The sequence below is a fragment of the Anser anser genome, assembly GCF_964211835.1.
Source record: "Anser anser genome assembly, chromosome: 15".
NCBI classification, from domain to species: domain Eukaryota; kingdom Metazoa; phylum Chordata; class Aves; order Anseriformes; family Anatidae; genus Anser; species Anser anser.
The window spans coordinates 8409315-8429616 of record NC_139736.1 but is presented as its reverse complement, the minus strand read 5'-3'; the positions used below and the strand labels follow the sequence as shown (position 1 = coordinate 8429616).

Sequence of the window (20302 nt, the reverse complement as noted above, 5' to 3'; positions counted from 1 at the left end):
TGGTAACATGACCAATCTAGGAGTTCAATCCAGGAGCGTGTAACAGGATGATTATTGTCATTTTCAAACTAGCTTGTAAAGTTTCAGTTATACTTTATTTGAAAGTTGAGGGAAGCTGCGCAGGTAAAACCATTCACTGCTATTTTCAGAAATTAAGAAAATTATTTTATTTGCTATTCTTCTCAAGCTACAAGTTCATGAGTCTGAAACATTGTTTATCTGGAGGGGAAGCACTCAATCCTGAAGTGATGGAGCAATGGAAAATCCAAACAGGGCTGGATATCTATGAAGGCTATGGCCAGACTGAAACAGTACGTTCATTTTAATTCCTACAGTATGCCATTCCAAAGGTGACAGTACCTAAGGCACGATGTGCTTTGATAAATCAATGGAAAAGGTGAGAATCATTTAAATTAACTTCTTTTTAAAAGGAAGCTCCTTGCAAAAAGCATACTAGAAGTTACTTCAGATCAAATAACTTGTAGTAGAGCTTTTCATCATCTTTGCTTAAAAAGAAAAAATAAAAAGTAATTTGCTCTGGGTATCAGCTTGGCCCCTTTGAGCTTCTGATGGGAAGAATTAAATCAGTTCACGTCCCAGACCATTCTGTAAGCAAACATAATGAAGCTACTATGAGTCAGATTTCAGGCATTCTCTCCACTTATCTTTGAGATGGTCCCAAGTAAATTATCCCCTTATTGAAATAAGACATGATCATCTTGTATCTGCTATCTTGCAAATTCAGGTGTTTGCAGAAGAATCCACTGGCTCAGACTGAGCAAAAGCAACCACATTCCACAGGGCTGACCATTCTCTCATGTGGTGGAGAACCACGGCGCTTTAGTCTTGATTCAGTCCTGGTTGTTACAAAGCCATGAAGAGGTGTCACGCCTAATGCAAGCTGATAATAAAGCTTAGAAAAAGCTGCACTAATATGAATACATATCTGTTATGCAGGTTACAATATGTGCCAATATGAAAGGAATGAAAATTAAACCTGGCTCTTTGGGAAAAGCTGTTCCCCCTTACGATGTGCAGGTATGTTGATACACTACATCTGAGCTCAGCTACAGTTTAGGGTATGTGCATAAGGGGAATGCTGTCTGTGTCCTGGTCTGTCATTCACTTGTTACAACACAAGTATTTCTCAAAGCTAGTCAAAGCAGTAATGGTAAGTCCTTTCTGCAGATCATAGATGACCATGGAACTGTTGTGCCTGTAGGAAAAGAAGGCAACATCGCTATTCGAGTTCAACCTGAACGACCATTCTGTATGTTCTCTGAGTACATGGTAAGTCTGAGTTAGCCTCTCTGCGCAAGCTGAGAAGCTCAAGAGAGACCCAGGGCAAAATTACCTTACTGAGGAGAAGAATTTCATCCAGAATCTTCAGAGGGTCTGACTAGGTTATGTGAGAGCTTTGATCAGTACATCTGATCAAGAACACACAGGCAGGATATTACTGCATCTTGCACCATGAAGCAGGAAGTACCTTGTTCCAGACCTGTATCTGGCTCTTAGCTTTACGGGCTTTCTATTCAGTGCGTCACTCCCTTCTGTTCCTTTCCACCCCTATCCTTGGATAAAGAGTAACGAAGCAAAACCATAAAGGCTTCTCTAATATGCCAAGAGCTCAGGGAGGGTTTCCAAAGAGCACAAATACGTTACTCCTTAATATCACTAACATATTCAATGTTTCATCAAGTCTTATGTTGTCAAGTTGTTTTTACTTATGTAGAAAAATAGATAAGTGTAGTTAATGAAGTTTTTCTTGTAGGTCACCTCATTTACGCTTTCGTCTTGAAGGTCGGGGGTGAAAAGTTTCTATTGACAGGAGATCATTGTGGAGACCCCCTGCAATAAAAAATCATTTCTCTGAAGAAAATGAATTACATATTTTAGCAAAATGCTGTGTTGGATGGGCATTTTGAAGGATAGCAGCCTTTTTTCTAAAAAAAATAGGTGTATGCAAATGCCATCTCTCATGCATTGCCTGTTCAATACTGCTAATGAAAGTGGCTCTTTTTTTTAATTGAACACATAAAATAGCATTAAATATATTACTTTGAGTCTAACTAAAAAATAGCCTTGATCATTTTTAGCACTACTTTAAAGTGAATGAATTACATTCCAATAACTATCAGATATACTTTTCTTTTTTTGAAATGTTGGTTGTTGTCAGGATAATCCGGAGAAAACTGCTGCATGCATGTCTGGAAACTTTTATGTCACTGGGGACAGAGGGATTATGGATGAGGAAGGATATGTCTGGTTTGTTGGAAGATCTGATGATATAATTAATTCTTCTGGGTAAGTCAGTTGCTTTTAGATTTGATTGTTTGCCCGGTAAGAATGTTCTGTTTTTTAGCACGAAATTCAATATCAAAAGACCAGCTGAATGACTAACTTGCTATGGCTGTCATATTTATGTTTTCTCCTAGGTATCGTATTGGTCCCTTTGAAGTTGAAAGTGCCTTAATACAGCACCCTGCAGTCATGGAGTCAGCTGTTGTCAGCAGTCCTGATCCCATTCGAGGGGAGGTAAAAAGGAAAAGAAAAAAAAAGATGTGGAAAGAAATGTATTTTATTCTAAGCATCAAGTTCTCTATATATCCCAGGCTTCCTTGGAATGAAAAAGTTGCAAATTTGAAATTAAAATGAGTTAAAAAAAAATTAAACATTCCTTGACACATCTCAGAATTTCAGCGTTTTCCTCTCAATAAGTCCGAGGTGGAAAAAATAATCTATTGTGTCATCTTTTTGTCTAAGAAATAGTATTAGGGATTTTACTCCTTCTGTTTTTTCACTAAGCACATGGTAGCAGAGAGCTTTTTGTTGTTGTTGTTTCAACATTGCAACATGTTTTTATTGAGGTGAAACTTTTAGCTGTTTTCTTTTCTGTTCTAAAACATTTAGAAAGTTTAGTAGTGTATAAAATTAAGAAGAAGAAAAAAGTGGAGAAAAAAACAAAGAAACAAATAGCCCTGTACTTCAGTATGTGTCCTTTATTACAACTCGTTCCATAATAAACAGCAATAGCCCAGGACATAAGAGATTAAGAAAAGCTTTCTTATATTTTGGTATTCAGTTTTAGCAACAAAAGTATCCCTTTATTCCTACATCTGGAAGTTAATGGAGTCCTTTAACTTTTGTGGTACAGGTAGTCAAAGCCTTCATTGTTTTGGCTCCTGCTTTTGTATCACATGATCCAGAAAAACTAACTCAAGATCTTCAGCAACATGTCAAAAAGGTGACTGCTCCTTACAAGTATCCAAGAAAGGTAAGTACACTACAAAAAGGTCTTCTAATTGTGTCAGGAACTGAACTGTTTTTGTCCTGCCTCAGTTCCTTTTCAACTGCTGACTTACACTTTAAACATAGTTAGATAAAATAAAAATAAATTAGAGAGTCAGCTGTAGCCCTGGGTTTGCTGTTTTCACTAGAAAGAACCCAAAAGGAGGAAGTGGTTCTTTATCTTTATCAGGGACTAATCTTACTTTCATGAATTACAAGATTTTCACAGTGATTCTGATGGACAAGGCATTCGTTCTTACCAATTCCTTCCTTGAGCTCTGTTTAGACTCTGAGCCAAAGCAAAGTAGAAATTCCTGCTGGCATCAAAGGAGTTGAAAAACAACAATAATTTGCTTTCGTAATAGCTGAAGCACACACACCTTCAGGACTGTGGTTCTTGCCCCTGCAATTACTGCCTGTGCAGCCCAGCTAAGATGTGTAGTAAGGAATTTCACCATCCCACCCCCAAGCTGTGCAGCTTCCCAGCTTTTTACTCTATCTATAATATTGGTATGTCTTTCCTTGCATCTCAAAGATTAATCAGAATTTGCTTGGCTGAAAGTGAGCATGCATTTTTGTCATTCAGGTGGAATTTGTTCAGGCTCTGCCAAAGACAGCTACTGGGAAAATCCAGAGAAAGGTTCTAAGGAACAAAGAGTGGGGAAAAGCGTAAGATTAATGGAAATGGAGGAGAAGAGAAAATTTCCATCATCCATACCAGCCATAGCAGTGTTTGGACTTGGCATGTTATCATGACCCAGAGCACTAAGAGAATGTATGGAAGAACAAGCTATGGGGGGAGAAAAAGGAGGTAACATTCACGTGACTTGAGGACATGTGATATTAGAACCACTTTTACCATTGACCTACAAATTTTCAGAAGGAAGAAGATGCAAGTAATTATGAATGAAGAATGAAAGAGAGAAGGCAGAGACTGAAGAGTGTACAAAAGTTTAATTTTTTACTGGAATTAATATAAACAGCAGCTTTATTAAAAAAAAAAGTCTACAACAATTTTTACTATTACAAATAAATGATAAGTTAATAAAAAAAATCTTTACCTGTAATGAGTATATGCAATGATGAAGTGATATTCCCTCTTTAAAAACTGTCACTATAATATTCCCAAATTCTTTCTGGATGGAAGGAGAAAGACAACTTCAACTACTTCTTGTCTTGATGAATTTGTGATCTACATAAATGGTTAAAAGAGGAGAAGAGAATATACAAAGTGCTTCAGGTTAAGGTGCAAATTATACACAATTTACAACAGTGTAAATGATTACAAGAAAAAGGTTACTCCATGGAAAAGAATTGTACTGCCTGGTCAGTTTTGTACTATGTTCTGTTCTCATTATTTCAAAAGAAGCAAATGATAAAGTAGAAAGGGCTTCACTCCAAGTACTTCTTGATTAGTGTGTCCAGGCTTCGCATCTCCAATCTTCCCAGTGCTTCTTTGGGAAACATGTCCTGAAAGCTGAATGAACCACTGAAGATTGAGCTGCCTGGAGTAGATCCTCAGTAGTGTCCACAGCAAACAGGTCAGTAAATCATGTTTGTCTGAATTTTCAGTGGTGCTAATCACTGAGAAGAAGCAGTTGGTACTAAATCAGGAAAAATAATTTCTGATTCTAGCAGCTATTCAGAGGACTTTGTCATTACTGGGCCCTTTTCTCAATTTTCTTGTTTCATTTTCATTTTTAATTTTGCAGGTAAAAGTGTTAAGAACTGTTGAAGGCTTTTTCTCAGTAAAACTTCACATAAATTTTGGCAGACCACTAGGGAACCCTGAATTTAAAATCTTTTTCATTTTGTTAGCTTTGAATACCCTTTCCTGTCTTGAACATTGTTCCTAAATGTCCTCAGTCTCCTCTTTACCAGTTGTGGTGTATATTTTGTCTTTACAATGCTCTTAGATCTATAGGCTTTAACTAAATCATAGAATTAAAGCAGAATGAGCAATGAAAAATGGCTTACTATGTTATTAAAAATAATAATCAAAATAATTAGGCCTTTCTGTTACAGGAATTAAAGTAGATCAGTTGTTTATCATTATTAACAGTAGCGGTCACAACCTCAAGGAAAGGTTATATTTAACAAAAAGCTTGGTAATTTTACTGAAGGATGTTTTCTTAAGAAAAATAATTAAAAATGTATTTTAAAAAATATATTATTCCAATATCCATTTTTGATATTTAAAAGTCCATATTTTACCAGTAAAACACTGGTAAAGTAAAGTAAAACCTTTTCTTACATGAAGTTTTTCCACCAGTTCTTTTTAATAGGGTTTTGATTTAAAATGTAGATATCACTTAAATTCTAAATTTCTGCTCAATAATCCTGATTCTGAAGTAGATGACATGGCTCTCCTGTTGCTTGTCACAATCCCTCTGGGGTACATACTGTAGTTATCTGAATGCATGTGCTGGATTTCAATCCGTTTTGCTTTCCATTCGGTATATTAAACACCCCCTTGGGAACCTGATTCTCACTGTCAAGGGAAAAATTCCCCTTACTGCTGTGAACCTAGTTCTTTTGATTTTAATGGATTTATTTTTTGAGTTGAGCACTGTTTTACCTACTGTTACTGAAAAAGATGCCACTTAAGGATGTAGAATCATGTGAGGTGAATATAAAATCAAGTGTTTTTTCCTCTGGAGCAAATGATACCTTACAGGATTATTTAAAACTGGTCAGGATTTCTCTACCACAGTCTCAGTGTAGCCTTGAGTACACCATGAATTACTGTTGGTTTTACCAAATTATCTGTTTGGGGTGGGGATGGGAGACCCAACGTTCCAGAAAAATTACATTTTTAAGCTACTGCTATATATTCTCTTAAAACAGTCTTTCAAATGTATTCAAATTTTATTTGAGAGAGCTTTGTAAATCTAAGCAAAGCACTTTCTTTTTGGTCACCGAAATGTTTAGTGTGATTCAAGTTGTTCTGTTTTTATCCAGTCTGGTTCTCCACATTGTTGATGGTTCTGGAGGTGCAGGTAACTCTGTTCATACTGGAACCCTGCTGATAATCATGAACCGATATTACTGGAGCCGGGCAGACCTGCTGGGGGTAAGCAAACATAGACCTCCCAGGGGAATTCTTGCAACGCCATCTCAGCCCTTCCTGTCAGCCGCTGAGCCAAGAGCATGTTTCTCTTTGACTGTGCTGACTTCCAGGCACTGAGCTCCGCCTTGCCTCTTTGCTTATTCTACTGTGTTAAAGGCAATGAGTTAAATGTACTGGGTTAAATATTTTTGTGAAATTCGCCTTCGCTCAGCAAATTAGAAGTGAAGAATCAGTAACTGTTTTGAGGATCTCTGGTATTGCTATTTCCCAGCAGTGATTTTACCAGAATGATATTACCAGTCACTGAATGTTTTTTTTCATGGCAGAAATGATCATGCATTACACTCCAGCAGGTTTTGTGTAAGTACACGACAGTTCCTGTACGGCCTATATCCAGTAACTCATTTGTGCATATCTGGAAGGATTCTAATATCTTCATGAGATTTCTTTCTTCATCAAAGATCACAAAGTGTAACAAGATGATGAAACATTCTGCATCTGGTACACACAATTTTTTATGCTGTCAAACATCATTGAAAAGATTAAGTTGTGAAAGTCACAGGTATCTCGGTTCATTCTCCTCATAGGAAGATTAACTATTATTGTAAGAGCTTCTGCGAAGAAAAATTGAAATAATTCCACTGTTAAATTAGTTGTTTTGTCATGGGGAATAAAGTTTTTTATAAAAACCATGATCAGTGCATCAGAGGTAAGTGGTTATGGTTGAGGATATGGGACGAGGTAACTAGAGTGCTGAATACAAAACTAACTTAAAAATGTGGGACAAAGGGCAAAGCTCACTGTCTTTGCAGCTTTGCTCAGGCCACAGACATTTAACATGTAAAAGAATTCAATCAAGAGCTTATTTATAATTTTTTCCTAGCTGATAGATGGGTTCATCCTTGTAAGAACAGGGAAGAAAATAACCTGTATATCAGCAGTCATTCACCGTAGCTTGTAATGAGCCTAGTAATTTGCATGTAGCAGTTGAAAATGGAAAATCGATAGATGGGCCCCAATTTTAGAATCATTGTAGCCTTCCAGGACCCCACTGTCTCCTGCTCTGACTGCAGGCTCTTCCAGACACAAACCAGGTTTTGCTCCATGCTTCAAAATGTTCGTGTATGTTTAACAGAAGCTTCTAAATAGCATTAAAATGACAGTTTGGCAAGGTTCTGAAGCAATCTTCTGGACTGCTGAAAATAACAATAAAGATGGGAAAAAAATAGGAAAAAAAAAGAAAAAATAGCAATGGAGAGGAAGAAAGTCAAGGAAAGGAAGAAAGTCACTGGACTTGAGAGCATTTAGGATTATTATGGTGAGTACAGGTGGAAAAGGGAGGGCATTTACAGTGAAGAAACAGAAACTGGAAATATCCTTTAGTTTCTTGTGAAGGAAAAGGAGTCTCAGAGAATCAGCTACTGAGTGCAGTGGTGTAAAAACAAATAACCTTCTTATAATGTAGACAATAACAAGCTGATGTTGTGTTTGACTAAAGAGAGTTGTGGGCCATTAGCAGCCCTAAAGAGCACATTGGGAATCTATAAGGTTCAGCCAAGCTACAGAAAAGATACCAGATGAGGACGGTATATTAAGTCCTTAAAAAGCTGTTCATACAAAATATAAGAAAGCAGGCTGGGGAACTTTGCATTTAATGAAATTATTAGAAGCATCAGTTTTGCTGCGAATCGCCTAAGTGACTTCCATTAATAATTAATCTGTTCATAACTGAATCATCTTTCTTTGGATAATTTCGAGGTGATACTTGTCTTTTTCATCATTTTTGTTGCAGGATTCATAGCAACAATTCCATTACCTTTCTTGTGTAGTCTACAGCATCTACATCCATCTTCTTCTGCCATGAAGATATTCAAATTACCAATTCTAAAATCCTTGTGGACTCAGAAACCTCTGTATAGGACTTTCCATGGACACCCCAAGCTGCTTGCCTCTGATGTGTATTCACAGTATCAGGCTGTCAGGCGGGGCGAACAAGAAATACCAAAGTACTTTAACTTTGCAAGTGATGTACTGGACAAATGGTCTGAAATTGAAAAGGTAGATGATCTTTTGTTGTGCAGATAGGATCCTTTAATTCATTTGAAATAAATATGTTTTGCTTTTATTTAAAAAAAAAAATAAGTTGCTAAAACTAATTTGCATTAGGTAATGATACAGAGTCTCACTGCTTGCTTTATTTTTTAAAAATGTCTCTGACCCTTGGTGCTCTCTGTGTAGGTAGAAGAAGCATTAGTAAGACCTTTATGACTTTGATTTAACCTTGGAATGGCTGCGCTTATTCTTTCCACATGCCATAATATTAGATGTTCGCATCATAAAAATAAGGGTAGCTTAACAATAATAGTGCATACCAGGGAAATTTCTCCCACAAATATGTAATTGCCTTGTTCCAAGGTAGATTCTGCCCTGTAGCTGGTTAACTCCTCTCTGAGTTTTCATGCTAGTCCTGTTATACTGCATTGTCCTGTTTTATTTTGTCCTCTGTTTGTGCAGTTTCTGTGTATTAGTATTCCACAACTCCATCCAGAATATCATGGATATGAGGTCAAGTGTTGCATGTTAAGTGTTACCTTCTTTGGAGCATTAATGCTCAGCATGAAGCTTAAACTGAAATAGGATTCAGACTAGGACTTGAGTCTGGAGACACTCAGGCTGGTAAACATTTCAGATTCAGAAAAGGGCAGTTTATTGGGAATATCTGAGCATGATCAATAACAAGTCTTGTACCCATTAAAAAAGGGAAAAGGGAAATAATAGCTCATGTGCAAGTTGTGAAACACTTGAATGCTCCATAATTTGCAGATATTTGTGCTTTAGAATTCCATGACCTTTTGGAAGAAACTGTTTTTGTTTTGAATCCCTATGTTTTGCAGGCTGGAAAAAGACCATCAAACTCTGCTTTTTGGTGGATAAGTGGAAAAGGAGAAGAAGTGAAGTGGAGCTTTGAGGAGCTGGGCTTCCTGTCACGGAAAGTGGCTAATGTGTTGACTAAAGTATGTGGACTGCAAAAGGGCGACAGGATTATTGTGGTCCTGCCACGAATCCCAGAATGGTGGCTGGTGAATGTGGCTTGTATGCGAGCAGGTCAGTGAGCATATCTGAGAGTGGTAAAACTGGTTAATAAACTAAATCATCTGAGAGGATCAAGAATTGTTTATAAAGGAGAAGTAATATAAATTAATAATCTAGCAAGTGTCCTAGCTACCAATTATGCAGGCAGTCCTGAAGGATTTGCACTAGGTGCCATAGGATGGGTGACCTGGAATCATGGAGGTGGCAGAAGATGGGGAGTTATGGAGGTCAGCAGACAGGTCCACAATTCATTTCTTACAGGAGAGCACAGCAGCTGCATTACTCCACTGTTAACTGACTTGGGAATGTCAGGGCAAATTCATCTTAGAGGTTGGTTTGGGAATAGTTAGTAGTTTAGATTCTTAGAAAAGGATCAGATGTAAAAAACGTTATCCCAAACTAACTTTATTGCTCTTCCAGGAATTGTCTTAATTCCAGGAACGTCCCAATTATCAGCCAAAGACATATTATATCGACTCCAGGCTTCAAAGGCCATGTGCATCATTACTGATGATACAGTGGCTCCCGCAGTAGACTCAGTGGCTTCTGAGTGCCAGTTTCTGAAAACCAAGCTGATCGTGTCCAAAGGCAGTAGGGAGGGATGGCTAAACTTCAGTGAACTGTACAAGTGAGTATGCATTAGTGACATTGCAGTCATGATGCAGAAAGTAGACATGTTCTCCATAAGTGCTCATTTAGAAGTATTCATCAACTGAAAATACTTATCCAATAACATTAAGCCTTAGTGGCTTAGTAGGCATGACTGCCTGATTGTTGTTTTCATATCAGAATTGTTTGCTAACAGCAGTTGTTTACTAACAGCAGTCTTATTCCAGGAAGTTTCTATCCTCTTCTTTCTAAGGGAAAGTCTATCACTGAGGAAAGCATAACTTGACATTATTTAATCTAGTTTGGTTAAAAGCTTCTGTGAAGATTATTTGAAATAGAAGTTGCAATGCGTAACCCATCATTAGATTCTGGAACCTGTGTAAAGTAACCATTGAAGTCACAATTGCATTCTGTGTTTTAAAGAAACCAATCTGCTGACCATTCCTGTGTCAAAACAAGGATTGAAGATTCAGTGAATATCTTCTTCACCAGTGGAACCACAGGTTCTCCAAAGATGACTGAACATTCCCATGGTAGTCTTGGTTTCAGACCCCTGTTAAGTGAAAGGTATGAAAGGTTTGAGCCTGGTTGAATGTGAGATAATTGGAGCTGCATGTAGTAGAACTGATGAGAAGTTACTGAGTAAGAAATACTCAATTGTATGGCCACAGTCCTTCTTCCTCTGCAATTGGGTTTGAAATGCTGACAGATTTCCAGGCGATAGGATCAGCCCCAGTGTTTCCATGTTCCAATGAATATCTCCTAGCCTTTCTTTAGAGTGGTTCAAAGGACAGCCATCAGCTGGGAATATTCTAGCGTGCAGTACCGAAAGATATCATGCTGTTTGGGCTATAAAAAGTTTCGTTATGTGTGTGGATGAAGAGAGTCAGAGTTTATGTTGGTTACACGGATCATCCTGGTCCCTCAGCAGACTTAGAACTGAAATATCTGGTGTGTAACACAGCGTCCATGCATGCTTCTGCTTCAGCTCTATCTTCCTCCCTAGTGTAAATTCACTTTATTGGAGTTCTTTCCCTTACTCTATCCTATGTTATGACTGACATCATATCTGTATGATACATTTATGTGTATATATTTCTTTGTACAAACATGTACTTAAACCTTAGGTGCCCTTTTATCCCAGAGCTAGCTCATAAGATGAACTTACTGAGAGTGGCCAATGCCCATGTAGCTCATTAGAAGGTGGTTTTTTTTTGGAGGGTGTGTGTGTGTAAGGGGTGGGGAGGAGGGACATGGCTCTTTTTTTTAGTTTTCTTTCATTAAAAAAAAAAAGTTACCATTACCTTTTTATTCTTTTTTTTTCCCTCCTGTGTTAGGTACTGGTTGGATTTGACTCCATCAGATGTAATATGGAGCACAGCAGACACAGGCTGGATATTAACTTCACTGACATCTGTTTTTGATCCCTGGGTTTTTGGATCATGCATCTTTGTGCATCAGCTCCCACAGATTGAATCAGCAACCATCCTAAATGTAAGGAAGAAATTATGCATATGTGTTAATCTGCAGAAAGGGAGCAAAAAATAATTCTTAACTGCATACAAAGATTTATTGAGGGTTATGTCCACTGTTGCATTCAAGATGCTGTATCCTTTCCATAAAGCCCTATTCATGTTTTTAATATACACAGAAGGGGCCAATCCTGAGATTCCCTCATATGTTTTGCTCATAGCTGGTGAGCACATGAGTGAAAATCATCCCAAAAGCAGTACTAATTGCTTACATATATTTCCAGTCACTGTGGAGGTAATGTTGCCTGGCATTAATGCAAACTGAATCTGAAGTGATTCTCTGTACTGGCCAAGATGAAAGTGAAAACATCCCAGTAATGTAGACAGGCTTATTCTGCCCATGCTTCCAGCTGTGCAGTCTGGGTGCTATGTAGGGATGTGAGCATGGGATTTTGTCCAGTCAAACATACTGTGATTCTCAGCCTGTTATGCCAAGTGTAGGAGAGTTTCTTACCCAACAGAGAGTATCTGGTGCTCTTGCATGGAAGGGAGAGCTACGTTTGTCCCCTACTGTACATCACCTGTGTACTGTACTTACACAAAGCAGATTTTTTTTGGTCTGAGCTTCATATGTCATCTTGTTTAACTCACTAGACTCTCTGCAGATTCCCTATTGACACTCTGGTTGGTGTTCCAACATTGTATCGCATGCTGGTGCAAAATGATCTCTCCAGGTAGGTTAAGAGATTATCTACCCTAACTACCCTTTAGTGATCTCCCAGATCTGGCTTTTTAACTAGTAGTAATTCAGTTTAAAATATCCTTTATGAAAAGACAGTCATACAAGATTTGTGAGTTTTGCTGAGCTTTATGATCAAACATAGAGAAACTTGATGTTTTCCATGAGAAACTTGAGACTTTTCATTACTGAACTTGTAAGCAAATCCCAGAGGGTATGAAACTGAGCGCCTGTAAAATTCTGTCCTAGTTTTCATTACCACATTAATTGTCCGTGCTTTGGGAAGGGCTGTTATCCTAGAAAGTCAGCATTAACATAACTGCTGGGGACTGACTTGGTGCAGCAGTTGTACATCATCTTCTGTTCCAGTTTCACTGACAAATGAACTGGCACCATTTGTTTCTTCTCTCTTGCACTTTCTCACTTGGACTTTCGCTGAGGGTCAGCAATCAGGCCCCTGGCTCAGCAAATTGATCTGGGGTTAGTTACAGGCTTATGCTTAAATTCCAACTGACTTCAGAAAAAAAAAATTTCTTTGTTTTCCATGTGTGTCGACCTGTGCTACTACTTTTTTATAATGTTGAGTAAAGACTGATATCCTTGCTTTATTGGGAGCCAAAGGATCAGGAGTCCTTTGATTTCCCTATTTCATGGGAATAACTCTCCCAATAAGCAGCACTCCAGAGTTATTTGCTTACACTTGCATGCTATTTTTCTGCTCCTTCTTTGACTTGGTAGATGTAAGTGTTTCTCTTTGTTCTTTTAACTCCATGTGAAGTTACAAATTCATGAACCTGAAGCACTGCATGAGTGGAGGAGAGCCACTAAACCCAGAAGTTATGGAAAAATGGAAAAGCCAGACAGGGCTGGACATCCATGAAGTGTATGGCCAGACTGAAACGGTACATCTATAGTGTCAATATTCTGCTAAATATTTGTAATTCCTTTTTGCTTTATGATGCTTTTGGTTTCAAGAACACTGTTGATTCTTTCATGTTTCTGTGATTGTTTCAGTAACCACCTCTACTGATAATCTCTGACAGAACGCATTTTCACGGTTGTCCTCACAGAATCACCCAGAAACATGGATAGTTGGGAGGGGATGAGCTCTAATATTTCCTTAAATGTCATTAAGCAAATTCTAATTGACAGTGACAGCAAAAAGGGCAGAGTCTGAAGGTAAGGAAGAAGATTGGCTAGTAGAGGCACTGATTTGCAATTAGTGGAACAGGATTCTTTGTTTCTTGATCTTACTTGTTTCTACCATACAGCACTAATATACAGGATCCTATGAATCTTAATTCCTTAATTTGAGATTATTCTGGAAAATACACTTAATGAATTGAATGTGAATGTAGCAGTTTTCTGTGACAAATCTTTATTTTGCTTTTTATTTTTCAGGGAATAATCTGCTCTGTTTTTAAGGGGATGAAGATTAAACCTGGATCAATGGGAAAGGCGGCTCCCCTTTTTGATGTTCAGGTTTGTTGGGTACTCTTTAGATTTTTTTCATCAGTTTGGGGGGTTGTTTATTTTTTTGGCTCAAGTACATGTTGTTTTTCATTCTAGATTGTAGACAAAAATGCTAATATTCTGCCTCCAGGACAACAGGGGGAAATTGCTGTCAGAAGCAAACCTATAAGGCCACTTGGTTTGTTCTCTGAATATATAGTAAGTATTTTCCAAAACAGCAGTCTCCCCAAAATATCTCCAGTTCCTTAGGGATTATAAAGGCCCGATATTTTTCACCAGTTTTCAGGTTTGCTGACCCATCTTTCAGTCCTGACCTGTAGAAGCAATCTGGTTTAGTAGAGAGAATCTGAGAAGATGCCGTTGAGAACAGAGGGGAAAAAATGTGATCCAGACTTCATTTCATCCTATTCTTTGATTCAGATTTTGGGTCCAGAACTTTAAAACCCAGATTTGAAAACCCAGCCTAAAACATTTCCCTAACATCCTCCCCACTTACCATGATCTCACTGAGGAGTACCATATGTTCACTGTACACTATCTGAAAAGCTAGATAAATATTTATGGTAAGGATTGACCAAAAGATCAAGAAATCTAGAGCAAAACCGAGTAATTCACTTATTTGGATTGGTGGATGTTAGAAAAGCAAAGAGAATAATTTATTTGAGATTGAGTTAATTTTTTTTCAAGAGTCAGTTTGGTTTTTTTTAAACCTGTTTTATTGTATTTTGTAGCAATGTCAGTAAAATTCTTCAAGAGCCTTGACTGAAAAAATTATGTTCCAATTAATTTAGCATTTTATGTGTTATAGCATAATGCATAGCTGATACATGCTAAAAATTTAAATGACTTTGTAAACCAATTCAAGGATAATCCTAAGAAAACTGCTGAAAGCGAGCGTGGGGATTTTTACGTCACAGGGGACAGAGGGACTATGGATGAAGATGGATATTTTTGGTTTATTGGAAGAGATGACGACATCATCATTTCTTCAGGGTTGGTTTGCATGCTTCCTTTCTAAATCTGCTATTGTATAGTCTTACGTGTTACACTTCTGGTGAGCTTCTGACACAGTGATTTTGTGAAATGCATTGTCCACTTGCCTTATGAATGCTCACATCTATTATTAGTTTTCCATAGACCAGCAGTGTCATCTTGGTCATGTATCTGTAACAATTTCCCCTGCAACATCTCATCTGTTTCAACACAGTGAAAAATTCCAATGGCAGTGGAGGGATTTTAATCTAGTTTGTTTTTTAGCTGAAATTGAAGGACACCTCTATCAAAGAGCATTGAAACATTTTCTTGCAAACATGTTGAAATGAAACAATTTGGTATTGTATGATGTGATACCGTAATGTGACATCAGCAGGTACTGCAGACCCCAGCTATCGGGGTTGGTGTAGCCACAGCTCAGGAGCCACCAGGAGAGTTGGGGAGAGATGGAGAGGTAGCCACTGCTTGTCTGCCAGCAGTCCTCTACCACATGATCACCATGAAATGCTCCTACCTTGTAATACAGCTAGCCTTCCCATTCTGCCTGTATTAGCTGTAGTTGTTTTTTTTTCCACTATGCAAATTTTAAAAAGCCAAAACATTTAGTACTGTTTTTCCAGCTCATCAAATCAAATCCTTCATTGTTCTTTCCTTACCTAGGTATCGCATTGGGCCATTCGAGGTAGAGAGTGCGCTGATGGAACACCCAGCAGTAGCAGAAGCAGCTGTTGTCAGCAGTCCAGATCCCCTCAGAGGAGAGGTAGTGATGCTGAACAGCAATGGGGGAAGCAATATGTTTGTTTAAATATATAGCTATATAAAGCAAAGTTCCTTTGCTGTAATGTACAGCTGTAAGGCAGTCATGCCATCATGGATAATCCTACTTGGGATGACAGGCAAACCTCTTCCTGTTTACATGCCTTTGCTCTTCTTAATTTTTGTTCATCTCAAAGAGGGTCTTCTCTGTAGAGAGCATTACAGTGACATTTGCTTTCCCCTCATCAGACCTGCTTGTTATCAAGCACTTTCTACACACTGAAATTTTTGTTTCTGGCTGTCTTGGTATATTCAAAGTTATACTCTAACTGCCCTAACATTTGACTTGGGTTGCCTGTGTGGGAAAAGCACAGTCCTGCACTGGGATGATACAGTCCTACTGTCCTCAGTGTGAACTTCAGAGAAATAGAATGTCCCTCAGCTTCTGGGCAGCCTCTGCTGAGACACTTCTTGTTACCCCTGTCTTCTTTACATCCCCCTGAGACCATGGAGCAAATCCTCCTTCTCTGTAATGGGGACAGGAAAGGTTTTTTTTAAAACTTTTCCTTTTTCATGTACATGTGCAGAAGCTGGGCACAACCATTTCATACACTGTGCTGGTTTTTCTCTTTCTACCTCTTGCATGTTATGACTACTTACTGGTAATCAATGTATCAGCTCTTAAAAACTGACAGTGCCAGATCACTCTTGCTGACCTTGTCTTACAGGTTGTGAAAGCATTTGTGGTCCTGTCTGCCACCTTTTCATCCAGCGACCGGGAGCACTTAGCTTGTGAATTGCAGGAGCATGTCAAGAAAACTACTGCTCCATATAAATATCCCAGAAAGGTAAATGTTTCTGTGGAGAAACTAAATTAGGGCACCCTTCCATAAGTCATGGGAGAATTATAATGTGGATTTTCATTGTTCACCTGAAAAAGACAGTGGTAGGGGATCAGCTAGAGCACAGGCTCCAGAAAAATCTTCCTAAATAACAATAGTTTGTGTAAAGTATTTGTTTAAACCTCACAAATATTTCTAGGCTTTGTATGATATCCTAGTTAGATCTGCATGTTCTAAGTCAGGGTCACAATTGCAGTTCTCCATTTTTGCATTTTGCCTTTAACCATGCACTCTCCAGTGACTTCAGGGGTAGCACTTGACCAAGTCTGAGTAAATATTTATCCAATGGTCCTCACAGTTTACATATAAGAGGAAAGTCCAGGAGGATGCACTTCATGTTTCTCAGAAAACCCAACACTACAAGAAAATTACCGTTAACAGTGCTTTAGTTCACACGTGTAGAATGCGTAGGAACTAAGGACGGTTAAAGACTTTGTGCCAATAGCATCCCTTTTCTCTTCATTTTGTCACTCATTTCTGTCCTCTGATATTGTTTAGGTCTTCATCCTTCTGTTAGAGTATCCAGTTTGGTTAGCTGGGAGGCAGCTACACAGATGTTTGGCCATCTAGGCAGCCAAAGAAATTTACAGAAGATTTGCATTGTGCTGCCTTGATTTGGCATGGACTTGATCCTTTAAGCAAGACATTCTTAGTGATGGGAAGCCTCCATGTTTTCCACATATCCTGAATGCCTTTCTTGGAAAACCAACTCTACAGAGAACATAATACATTGTCTTCTGTCTTTTTTATTTAGGTGGAATTTGTCCAACAGATGCCAAAGACAATCACTGGGAAGATTAAGAGGCATGAATTAAGGAATAAAGAGTGGGGACGGATGTAACATTGTTTGGAACTTAACAGAACTTCTTTCATTCCACTGTTGCTATATTTCTCTGTTACAACTGGCCTAGTTGGTTTTTGTCAAATGCCTGAGCATCAAAACCTGTAGATAATACCGAAATATGGTATTTGCACATGCTTGCAAAACTTCTGTCAGTGCCACAGGTTCAGTTCCTGAAGCACTGCTGGGAGGACGAACAAAGCATACAATTCCATTCTAGTTCTTAATATCCAAAAGCTCAAGCTTAGCTGGTGATCCTTCTCTTTTAGGGAGCATCCAAAATCAGTGAAGAGATATCGCTGATACAGATCGTATAGTTCCAAGTCGCAGAAAAAGACAGACATGACTTTGAGGTGTTCAAATGTGTCCTTAAATGCCACATGCTCTAAAGTGAATGCAGTCCTCCTAACGTTTACTGATGGAAAGACTCCTCTATTGATACTCAGTGTCTCATATGCTTCTTCCGCAAATATTGTCTAATATGGACAGTAGCTTCATTGCTCACCCTCTATTCTGATCTTCACATGCAATAGACAAAAACTCCCGTACCACTTGTGGTGGTCTTTAAAATAAAGTTTGCTGTTAGACAAGTGACGCACTTTGTAGAACAAACCATGGCTCTTGGCCATACTAGCCACTTGCTGCAGGACCAGGCTCTCTCTGCAACGTAGGTAGAGGTGAATCCAGTGAACAAACTCCTGTGATCTGGTTTGGATGATCACGTGTCAGTTTAATGTTTAGCTCTTAGCTTTATGAAGAAACATGTACGGTAGTGTACATACTGTTCCTTCAGTTGCACATGCAATAGTGGGCCAAGCTTTAAGGCTGTATTAGTTCTTAGCTGTTCATCTTCAGGCTTTTTGATTTTATATACTCAAAGACTTTATTTTCTGGCATGAATTTTCATTAAATCATGAAAATGTCTTCAGTGGGCCTCTTGTGTTCATTAAATAAGAGGAAATTGCCAGAACACAGCAGCATCTCAGGGCAGGAAAGAAGGTCTTCTACAGCTGTCTCACTGCCTGGAGTTCTGTGTCTACTGCGCTGTTTTAAAGTGAGATTTGGAGAATGCTAATTTTGAGAAAATAAAGCATTTTGTTTCTTGAGCTTAAACACTTTGGTTATGTCAATGAAACAATAAACAGTTTATGTAGCAGCAACGGCTGAAATGAAAGGAATCATCAATAAATACAATGTTTACTTAGTTCTTTTCTGATAATCACTTCATTTTTTTAATGCTACTTAGTCTTTCACAGAGATTTCATAACACTTTTCACTATTTCACTCCCAAGATTTATAGAAGTATAGATTACATAATTGTAAAACTAGTCATGAGTTACTTAAATGCAGTTGTTTTGGCACGTCACTCATCGCTGCCTCAAGCTCTTATTTATACCCAGTTCAGTTTCCCTTAAAAGTCACATACTGCTGGACCTTCCAGGGACCCTGCCTCTTCTAGATCTTTCTGCTTGGTTTCAGACATTGTTTTACTATTGCATGCTCAGCCAGATGCAAAAAGTATAATCATAAGCAGGTGTATGCGTTGGAACTCAGAGACCCTAGAAACTATCCCTGGCACTGCAATTAGCTGTTTGGGCCGTTAAACTCCAGGAATGTTTGAGGGTTGGTGGGATTGCTTTTTTTTTTCTTTTTTTCCTTCCATCACTAAATTGTAAGGGCCCAAAAATCGAGCAGCTAAATTGAGAGTTGGGAAAGTTAAAAGCCTAGAAAAGGTCTAAATGAAACTGTACCACACCCACCATAACAGTTCTACCACTGATTTCAGTGGGGTCAGGAGTCTTTTGACTCAAAATTCAAGTTTGTCTTGCTAGAATAGTTTTTGCCAGGCTTCAGTGCTCGAACTATGACCTACTGCAATCCCTTATTTAGCTGACTCTAGAAGATGGGTCTTTCTTGTTCTCTAGTACCCATTTTTTTGCATGAATGGGCTAGGATCAAAGTCAAACATATTTTCAGGTTATTCATTCTGCTGTAGTCTGCGAGGTACCCTGCTCCATGCTGCAGCAACCTCTTAATTATTGATGTTCATTATACTCTTCTGTCTCGTATTCAGGGTAGATGGTTTGTTTAACTGTCCTCTTCCCAAGATCCAGAGAATCACCAATAAATTTCCTCTAATCTGTGCAGAATGATTTTGGAGACGTGGATTTACAGATGCAAGCAGTTGAAAGCAAAATCTCTCTCCAGCACATGGCTGTCTTTTGGAACCATGAAGTTTGAAATCTGACTGGGTTGTATCATTCTAGCTGAAAAATACTGTTTTCAGTAGACCAGCCTTTGTCTTTCAGGCCTCTTTTCCAGTCCTGTGATAGCCCAGCTTCAATTTAATGTTATTTTTAGAGACAATAAAATAATGTAATAGCTGCATCTGAAAAGGTGTTCTGTATTGAATATATTTTTCCTGTTAGCTTTCTGATGGCTTATTTCCTGAGGTTTTAGCTTCTCATCCAAAGCCTATGGAAGCAACATGATGACTTTATTACAGAAGTACATTGCTATGGTAAGGTTGCAAATCAAGCTCCCCCAGGCGTTAATGCTGCCAGTGCCTCCGCATATTTTGCTGAACTTCTGCAAAGTCAATACTGTTATATTAGGATTTCAAAGAAACAGAACTGGATCATAAGGAAGAAGCTGTTGTGTTCTTGGGACTCCGTGGTCTTCTCCCCCTGCTTCAGAAGATAAGTAGCCCTGTACTCTTTCTGTGGTGTTTTAAGTGTGTTTAGAATGGGCAACACAGCTGTTCTAAGGATAGGAGACAAGTAAAACAACTGATTCCAGTTGTTTTAAATGACTTCTTTCCTTTGAAGTTTTATAAAGAGACAAAACTTCAGTTTCAGCTGGGAAGAGGTTCTTCTTTATTTTTTTCCCCTTAGTGGTTATATCAATTTTTGTCTGCTTGTTCGTTTTTTGTTTGGGACCATGGCAGCACAAGTCCTGAAAATGCATTGCTACAGATAAAGGTCTAGAAGTTTTATTTCAGCAAGATTCAAAATCCACATTTATGTTGGTAGGATGAGAACCATGTGTAGGTTTTCCCTTCTT

The 20302-nt window shown here is 38.4% G+C and overlaps 2 protein-coding genes across 9 annotated transcripts in view; both read left to right on the top strand.

Annotated features, from left to right (window-relative positions):
* The window catches only part of LOC310882333 (uncharacterized protein), a 70970-nt gene that overhangs the window by 12721 nt on the left and 37947 nt on the right, over positions 1-20302 (top strand). The window contains exons 8-14 of the mRNA XM_083800953.1: positions 188-311; positions 958-1038; positions 1189-1290; positions 2180-2307; positions 2439-2538; positions 3158-3277; positions 3878-3960. Of these exons, the coding sequence (XP_083657079.1) occupies positions 188-311; positions 958-1038; positions 1189-1290; positions 2180-2307; positions 2439-2538; positions 3158-3277; positions 3878-3960 (738 nt within the window). The remainder of the gene's footprint in view (positions 1-187; positions 312-957; positions 1039-1188; positions 1291-2179; positions 2308-2438; positions 2539-3157; positions 3278-3877; positions 3961-20302) is intronic.
* On the top strand, positions 3974-18443 carry LOC310882137 (acyl-coenzyme A synthetase ACSM4, mitochondrial-like). Of its 8 annotated transcripts, none has more exons than XR_014572822.1 (16): positions 3974-4832; positions 6253-6364; positions 6712-6862; positions 8154-8419; positions 9256-9466; positions 9875-10082; positions 10487-10630; positions 11401-11557; positions 12190-12269; positions 13053-13176; positions 13676-13756; positions 13844-13945; positions 14665-14740; positions 15401-15500; positions 16225-16344; positions 17153-18443. XR_014572822.1 is itself a non-coding variant. In XM_083800452.1 (16 exons), exons 2-16 carry the CDS (start codon positions 6326-6328, stop codon positions 17237-17239), a joined length of 1998 nt encoding a protein of 665 aa, XP_083656578.1. In that variant the 5' UTR covers positions 3974-4832; positions 6253-6325; the 3' UTR covers positions 17240-18443. The 8 variants fall into 8 exon arrangements, 7 of the variants coding, with proteins under 7 accessions (XP_083656578.1, XP_083656581.1, XP_083656579.1 ...); XM_083800452.1 differs by having other exon boundaries at positions 14613-14740; XM_083800455.1 differs by lacking the exon at positions 6712-6862 and having other exon boundaries at positions 14613-14740.